General features: G+C 38.7%; 1 protein-coding gene across 1 annotated transcript; it reads right to left on the reverse strand.

Moving 5' to 3' along the window:
- Positions 1-7,391: 7,391 nt before the first annotated feature.
- On the reverse strand, positions 7,392-8,830 carry LOC122021068 (transcription factor MYB10-like). Its single transcript, XM_042579144.1, has 3 exons — positions 8,643-8,830; positions 8,413-8,542; positions 7,392-8,319 (listed from the first exon to the last, which is right to left on the reverse strand). The coding sequence occupies exons 1-3, from the start codon at positions 8,779-8,781 to the stop codon at positions 7,560-7,562; spliced, it is 1,029 nt and encodes a 342-aa protein (XP_042435078.1). The 5' UTR covers positions 8,782-8,830; the 3' UTR covers positions 7,392-7,559.
- Positions 8,831-9,266: the final 436 nt, after the last annotated feature.

The following is a 9,266-nucleotide window of genomic DNA, read 5'->3' on the forward strand; positions in this document are numbered from 1 at the left end:
CACAGTCTTGAACATATTTATCATCTCGGGGATGGTCAATTGTAAATTGTTTATCCGATAGTTCATCACAAATTGTGAATGACTTTTTGGTAAACTATGTAGAATTAAGTCAATACTTAACTCATGATCCATCGTAAAACTGAGTGATGCTAAACGCTCTATGTAGCCATTTATCTTTAATACGTATTATACTGCAGACGAACCCTCCTACATCTTTGAGCAAAAGAGAAGCTTGGAGACCTCGAACCTTTCAAATCTAGCTTGCTCATCAAATAGCTCACGAAGATGATAGACAATATCATAGCATCCAAATGCTCATGCTGTTTCTGTAATTCAAGAGTCATAGTGGCTAGCATGATGCAACTAGCAAGTACAGAATCATCCTTATATTTTTGAAGGGCCAATAGTTGGTCTGCAGTTGCATCAGCATCAAGCCTGGTGGCAAGAGGTTGATCAAGGGCATAAGCTAACTTCTCAGATTTGAGAATAATTCTTAAATTTTGAAACCAATCCAAGAAGTTAGGCCCAGTCAATTTGTTCGAGTCCAAAATCGAATGTAGATTAACAGAAGTCATAATTAAATGATTAACCTAGAAATACAAAAATGAGAATGTATAAAAGACATGATTTTATTTATGTAAGCAATTTACATAAAAGCCCACTTATTTATCAAATTCAAATACCCTTATTTTGAATTTGGGAGATGGTAGGTTTTCTCCAAGTGGGTTGATATCCACCATTGATAAGAATAACCTTGACTTTGGCCAATAAGTCATTCTTAGCTATAGCGGTAGATAACATATGTACCGATTACATATCACTTATATGCAACTATCACATTATGCTAGCAACTAATTGATCTTCGCATAAACATCGGGTTGTTAACACATTAACAAGTATACATCAAATGCACATCACCCAATTTCACCTCTATCCACATTGATCATGGCTTTGGCACAATAAATCAACGCTTCAAGTTTAAAACCAACCCGATAATCATGAGATTGTATCTCTATGGTTTGAACATGTTTAATTTCAAGTTGAGCTTGACTTTGGCCAACAACTCAAACAACAACTTAAACTCTAGTTCTTGTTGGACCCCGTGGTAGTTTTGATGTGATCAACCAAGTTGGTTAGGCCCTGCTGTGTTTGATCCCTGTGTCTGAGTGTGCAGGAGCTTAGGAATACAGGAAGTCGAGCGGAAGACGCAGCTAGCGAGAAGGACGGCACGGGAAGGGAGCCGACGGGCTCGGTGCGTCCGAAGGACGAGAGAGATGCGAAAGAGTACTCCGGTGGGCGTGAAGAGCGTGCGGGGTGCTCGAGGGACGTTAAGCTGGGACGGAAGGCTGCTCGAGGAGAAGGTCGGGAATTGGGTTCGGGTGAGCCCTATTCCGGTTGGCCGAAATCATCCAAAAGAACGGAGCGTCGGAAGCTGGAAAAACCAAGCTGGAATCTGTGCTGCCAGCTTGGAGGCGCCTCCAGCAGGCTTGGAGGCGCCTCCATCATGAAGGCGCCTTCAACCCTGTTGAAGGCGCCTTCAACAGGTCACATTTGACCGTTTGCGTTGGGGATAAAACTTTATCCGCTGACCGAGCTGGAGGCGCCTTGAACCTTGTTGGAGGCGCCTTGGACCCTCGGGATAGACTTTCCAGGAGCTATAAAAAGGCCCCTGGAGCTAGGAATTCAACAACAACTCAAGCAATCAATCTATAAGCAATTCCTAGTAGTAGTTCTGAGCAATTAGAGTTTAAAAGGCTTCTCCGCCTTCAGAGAAGGAGAATTTTCTTAGTGCGCTTTTCACTGCCCTGGATTAACAACCTCCTTGGTTGTAACCAGGTTAAATTCCTGTTTCTGTTTTTAATTTTCTGTCTTTATTATTTTACTACTGCGTTTATTCTGAGTTGAAATCCGAGGAGGGTATTTTTATTTTTGTTTTCAGCAATTCACCCCCCTCTTGCCAGTCTCCGCTACACCAACAGTTCTTACCATATTAACAGAAGGTGTAGGTTTTAATATTGAGTAAGGGATTTAGGTCTCATCTACACATCATGTAAAATTCTATCTACATGACATTATAACCATGACATAAATGATAACATGACATGTCGCACACATGACATAAATGATGACATGACACATCACACACATGGCATAACATGACACATCATATCTATGGTAAGATCTAATCACATCACACGCATGACAAAATCTAATCATATCATAATTAATGCATCTACATGGTACACAATATGTATGTTCATGACATAAATTTACATATGTTATAATTCTATTTTGGAAATAAAAATATGTTATAAATTTGATTTTAATAAATCAAGATTTATCTAATCAAATTAGGAAACCAATTTCTAAATTTAATTAACATATCACATCTAGAATCTTTCTAAATCTTTAATTATTTTGCAAAATAAAATTTTAAATTAATTTCCTAACCATTTAGGAAATAAATAATTAATATTTCTTGATTTATTATAGAATAATTTAAATCTAGATTTTTGTAATTTTTTAAATCTTTCCAAATTTGATATTTTCTAACAATTTAGGAAACTTTTCAAAAATAGAATATTTTAATAAATTCAAAAAATTCTAGAAAATATTAATTCTATAATTTAATTTAGAATATCTTGATTTTTTAAATCTTTCCAAATTTGGTATTTCCTAATAATTTAGGAAACTTTCAAAAAATAGAATATTTTAATAAATCCAAAAATTTCAGAAAAGATTAATTCTATCATTTAATTTAAAATATCTCAGATCTTAATTTTTTAAAAAATTTCAGAATCTTTCCATATTTAGTATTATATAACAAATTAGAAAATTTTCTAAAAATAGAATTTTTCTTAAAATTTCAAAAAAAAATCCAGAAATGATAATTTCTAAATTAACAGAATATTTCTAAATTTAATTTTCTAAAATTATATCAGAAACTTTCCAAAAATAATATTCCTAACAATTTAGGAAACTTTTCAAAAATAGAAAAATCTTAATAATTCTAAAAAAATTCTAAAATTAATTACAACACAAATTACGAACTATAAAATAATTTTATGATCATGTCGAAGCATGATCAGACTTTGATACCACTGTTAGGATATGCCCGATGCGGAGTGTACTAAAACATATTTTGTAAACATGCGCAGCAAAAATAAAATAATAATTCCTAAATTATTACATCACATGCACCACACGCATACAAGGATACAACATGTCAAATATGATCGCATAATTTAATTTTTTACAGAAAGTAAATTTACGCTAGGTGTACCTTACGGATGACTTGTAATGAGAAGGGCATCAACCGTAGTGACATTGTCGAACCTCGCCTTTATTCGTATCCACACCGAGCTCCTCAAGACAACTCCTTTAGTACAAGGCTCTCCTTCGGAAGTTACTAGCCACGAGCGAAGAAGAGGGATCAAGAGGAAGAGAAAGAGAAGCACAGAAGGAAGAGATTTCTTCCTTGTGGTGGTCACGGCAACAAGGGAAGGGCTTCCCCTTGTTGGCGGCGACAAAGAGAGAGGGGAGAGGGAGAGGAGAAGAGAAATTGGGTTAAGGTTTTCCAAAACCTTATAAGCCAATTAATGATCTCATGTATATAATTTTCTCTCAACCAGATTAATATATATCCCTCATTAATGAGTTTGATTAAAAAGTCCAAAGCCAACACATTATCCCTTAACAATAAATTAGCCCATTAACCCCTTGGTTTGGTTCACAACTAAACTAAGTTAGTTCATGACTAATTCATGATTAAACTAAATATGGTCCAACTCTTTTATAAGAGATGTGGCCCATCCACGCTTCCATTGCAACAAATATTTTCATATTTGTCTTATGTATGGTCCAACCAAACATTTATTTCTTGATCTAAGAATCATATTCTTTAACTTATTTTATGTCTTTTAGAGACTCGTTAGTGCGTGTGACCCAATAGGTTCCCGGTTTTGCTTGGTCATCCATAATTAACTACTTGATTATAGAATAATCATGAGTAGCACCTAGTAGTACATCATGATCCCCAATTAGTCGAAAAATCATAGTTGATTTTAAAATTAATTCTAAACCCTTCAGCAACTACAATGAGTCGTGCCTCATTCCTTTCACTCATCTTATATCCACTTGGTTCAGGACATGGTCTATGTGTCTTGTCCCCACTAGGTTGACTACATCACACCTAGCCCAAGTAATACTTCCTCATTCTGTGGATTCAAATTACTCATATATGTTTACAAGAATCTTGCACTCTTAACATGTGATACTTTGGCCAAAAACTTTGAGTAATAATCCTAACGAGTGACCATAGGACATACGTCTCCTCGTAAGGAGTGGTGAATACTCTGTGGGCTATTCAATGACCTTCGGACACTTCAACTTATACTCAATCATCCCGGTTCCACACCTCAATGAGATGCTTGCTTAAGATATCAAAGTATAAGTCTCCATGACCAAGATAACTTGTATACCTCCAGTTGAAGGAAACTTGTACTCGTGATGCAGTAAGAACTTCACAGACATATCTATATATATGTAGAGAACCATATGAAGTCTTACAGTGAGTCACTCCAATGAACTAGTTACCATAACCAACATCCACGTTTAACTCTTGACATCTCAATGTCTCCAGCTAGTGAGAAAACAGCTGCTTGGCTGAACCAAGGAGTATAACCCGTGCTAGTCTTACAGAATTGATGATGTCTGAATGTATCAATTTGACGACTAGAAAAATTTCAATATATTCATAATTTCACATGTAGAGATAATCACTAGTTGCGATCCAATCATAAATTCTCTCATGCTATGAATTATATTACGGACATTCAGTAAATGAGTGTAAGACAATCAAACATATAATATGTACTCAAATAGTGAATCTATACTTATCAAATAAATAGAAAAAAACAATCGTGAGTCGATTGCCTTAAAACATCCCTCAAATTCTAATAGCTACATTTGTCAGCCAGTCGAGAAAGCTCGTCGGTCGAGTAGTTGAACATAGAAATAGTGTGATTTCCCGCCCTTAGTGGACGAGGGCATCTTATCAAAGTATACAGTGCCCACTCGGACTTGGAAAGAAAGATGTTCGACTTGAATTAGTTGGGGTAATAAAATTAATAAAAAATATAGGGATGAAGAGGGATCCTGTACTAAAAAAATAGTACCACGACCCCACAGAGTAACCTAAAAGAATTGGGTACTTCTTGCTATAACGGGGTGTGGAATATCTACAAACTTTGGAGAAAAAAGGGTGTATCGAGAAATGGAGACCGATGTAAAGTTGGTCTTTGAAAAAAGTAAGAAAACCATCAGGAGGTGTGTGAGGAAGATCATAGCCTGAGGGAATAACGACTTGGTGATCGGGAGGAATATAGTAGGTCATTTTCATTTAATCCACTTCGTCGCCATTAAAGTCCGACGAAGTGGAAGTGTACCACAAGCCGGGTATGGCAGTAGGAGGAGGAGACCGGGCCATACGAAGAAGAATATGGAAGATGAAGATCAAAAGTGGAAAAAAGGAAGGTGAAACTTACTAGACATGAATCACTGGCGACAACGAGTAGAGGACGAAAAGGAAGAAGACAAAGGCAAAATCGAAGACAATACAGTGCATAGAAAAATGAAGGCCTTAAAAACCCTATCACCATTTATTTGTGGCCATCCAATCAAGGGTTTAGGGAAACGAGATGTGATCTAGGCTGTCAAATTTGAAAAGGTGGTTATCACATCAAATCCCAACAGTCACCTATCACATCAAATATTCGACAGTAGGGGAGGGTGACACGTGGCGGCAAATTATAGGGAGCATTTATGATGAACGGAGGTAATCAACAGGCTCATGATGAAAAAGTATGCTCGACATGCATTGCATTGATGGAAGAAGATTTGATCGATTTTCAAGAAGTTAAGATGATGTCAGCCGTAATAAAAAGGTACTATGGAGGATGGGAAGCCGCTCGAGAAAAAGATGAGGAAGAAGATAATGAATTACCAAGTGTCGTCGACATTCGAGCCGAGCGACGCCACACTCGAAATTCTCCTATCGAGGAGTAAATAATTCACAGAGGAACTATAGATAAGGGTAATAATAGTTTAAGCTGATCGATGGCCTAGACAGCAAAGCACACGGCGGGAAATAAAAACTTCAAATAATACCAAGGGTTTAGTCAGTTGGACTTGCAACCTTCTTCGACTAGATTTGAAGGGGAGACTTGTAATACGGCGATAAAGGTGGCCCCCCCCAAAAAATAGGTCAAAGTAAGGAAGACCGGCTGACGTGGATGTCAAAGTCAAGAAGTGGTCAAAATCACTAACCCGAGTATGGGCGATCGGGTCTTGAACAGCCAATTAGACATGAGTGACTGACCTGACATGAGTGGTCGACCGGACCTCCCAATTGACCATACTTTAAGCCATTACTTGCAACGTACAGATAAGGTTGAAAACTAAATAATAACTTACCTGGTCCACTGCTTTGTCCGATCGGACCTAAAGATCGGTCGGATATATCGTGCATCCCTGGCAAAAGAAATGGTCGAGTGATGAACAAGTTGTTGACTGCATTCCGTGAGGCCGAGTTGGCGATCCCACGACCGAGTGATGGTTGGTCGGCCTACAGCGGGACCCATATATTTGTCATGTTATACTCTTTTGGAGTTTGTGTTATAATGGATAAAGAATATCCTACAGGTAAATCATGTTTTAGAAGTTTCCAGCCTGTTAAACCACAGAGATTTATGTGCTCGTTTAAGGAAAGGTGTCAAAAACACTTTATAGTCTGTCCTTTCTTAGGAATGCTTTGGAAGATATGTCAATGCTTTGAGATACATGCGCAAACACAACAGTAACACTATAAAAGGAGTCTCCATGTACAGGTGAAGATATGCGATGCTCTATTATTCTACACGCTCTCTGTTACCGTTTGCTTCCACTATTTTCTCTCCACCACTCAATTACTAACTTGAGCGTCAAAGAGTCAATGTCGGGGACCCGTGTGACACTAATACTCTTTGTGGTGCAAGATAATAGAGAGTCTTCACTACTTAGTCAATCTCAAAGTCATATTCCCAGCTAACCGTTTTGCTTTCGAATTGGATCAACAATATTATCAGATAATCAAGAAGTTCCTCCACTTCCTTCTTCCTTCACACAAGCTCTATCGACAGACAGAGAAAGTATGGAACTTTGTGGCAATTGGAAATGTTTCGTGTGTATTCATTCCCCTGTTTATCTCGCATGATGAGGCTTGAAATTCACATCATAACTTGCTCAGTCGATTGCTTACGTATCAAAGAAAAATCTTTAAGAAAAGTTCATTGTGTGCACTTGATGAATTAATAATTGATATATTGAGGATGATTCAGCTCCTGTCAATGGTATTATGAACAAGAAATGACACCTTGGTTACCTACATTTTTGACTGACTGACTTACAGACTTCGTCAAAGGTTGAACTGCGACCAGCAGTACTCTTAGAACTTGTCACTGTAATAACTCTTACAATATACGAATTTTCACCAAACTCTCTACTCCAACATGTCAATCTTTTCAAGATACTCTAAAGTCAACATGATCTAAGTGGGATGGGGAGAAGGGTCTTGTTTGAAAACAACATGAGCCATTATTATCTCCTTCCATATTGCTCGAGCTCTCTCGGTTGTTGTTCATGGCTGCTTCGGCAGTGTTGAGATCCGATCTCAAGCCAAGCTCTTCCTCCAAGTACTCTAACCAATCGCAGGAGGTATAATTGCAGAATTGCCCATCAGAACGAAGTCCCTCCATAGTCTCCGGCTCTGGAGGAGTAAATGAGCAGGCGTCATCATCCTCGATCATGCTCCAAATATCTGGATCAATCACCAGGTCAGAAATCGTAATCTGACGGTCTTCGGCCGCCTCTCCATCTTTGCGGAGGTGATCACCCAATGCGTCATCACGATTCATCTCATTAACGGAAGAGCTCGGCGTTATGTTAGATCGATCGTCGTCGAGCAAGCTCCACAGGTCCATGCCAGTGTCGATGGGGATCTCGATCACCCCGTCATCGACCGAGCAGTCGGGCTTAAGAATTTCAGTACGATCTCCTTCCTTGTCCGTCGTCTTGCCTTGATCTTGCTCATAGCACGAAGCAGAGGAGGAATACGAGCTGATCGCCTCTTCGGAATTATTGTTTCCGAGTGCAGTAGTCTCGTGATCAATAGGCTCTTTGGATGATGATGAGGCCATTAATCTCTTCTTCAAGTGCGTGTTCCACACGTTCTTGATCTCGTTATCGGTTCTTCCCGGTAGAAAAGACGCAATCTTGGACCATCTGATCAACGAAATTAATTAATTACTTAAAAAAAAAGTAGTCGATCGAGTTAATTACACAGATCATAACATAATTACGAGGTTAATTAATTACTTGTTTCCTAACAAATCGTGCAGCTTGACGATGGTTTCTTCTTCTTCCTTGGTGAAGTTGCCTCGTTTGATGTCCGGACGGAGGTAATTAATCCACCTCAAACGGCAGCTCTTGCCGCACCTCAGCAAACCTTCAAGCCACATAAGCACTCCATGTCAATTTGCAATCAATCGAATATCGATCGAGATTCTCAATACACATTATACAGACAAACAGAGAGAGAGAGTAACCTGCATGTTTTGGAAGAGCTCGCCAATTCCCATGGCCATGCTTCTGGATGTAAGCTATCAGTCTGACGTCCTCCTCCGGCGTCCATGAACCTTTGTTCAGGCCGACCTTGGCGCAGCACGGAGCTCGGCCTCGACCCATCTCCCTGTCTTGGTCAGTACGACTACTGCTTCATATAATACATTTGGATGGAAACGAAAGAGGGAAGTGAGTTGTATATATACACACACAGAGACAGAGACAGAGACAGAGACAGAGGCAGAGAAGGGGGAGAATGAGAGGAAACTAGCTACAAGGTGGCATGATGACCAGTTTGAGTTCACCAACCTCTGGGCCCACATTGGAAAATGGACAATAACATTTTCAAGAAAGAAGAGAGAGCCTTCTTTTGAGTGATGTAATTAGTAAGAGATTTTGTCGATGGCTCAATTATGTAAATTCAACTCTTTGAAACACTTTGATTATTGCACCAACTGCCGATTGACATGCGCTCCAAAGACATTAATTGCGATTGTCTTAATGAAAGACTATGATTTTGGATTCGGCTGCTTATGCCTCGTGTGTAAATAAATTATACTTTATTGTTATTATTATTTTTTTATTTTTTTTCTTATTTTGGCTCTCTC

Source organism: Zingiber officinale, chromosome 9A, assembly GCF_018446385.1.
Source record: "Zingiber officinale cultivar Zhangliang chromosome 9A, Zo_v1.1, whole genome shotgun sequence".
NCBI lineage: Eukaryota > Viridiplantae > Streptophyta > Magnoliopsida > Zingiberales > Zingiberaceae > Zingiber > Zingiber officinale.

Coding starts and splice junctions, on each gene's coding strand:
- LOC122021068 (XM_042579144.1), bottom strand. CDS start 8,781: ATGGGTCGAGGCCGAGCTCCGTGCTGCGCCAAGGTCGGCCTGAACAAA. Junction 8,543..8,642: donor AGCTCTTCCAAAACATGCAG/GTTACTCTCTCT, acceptor TGTGGCTTGAAG/GTTTGCTGAGGTGCGGCAAG. Junction 8,320..8,412: donor CACGATTTGTTAGGAAACAA/GTAATTAATTAA, acceptor TTCGTTGATCAG/ATGGTCCAAGATTGCGTCTT.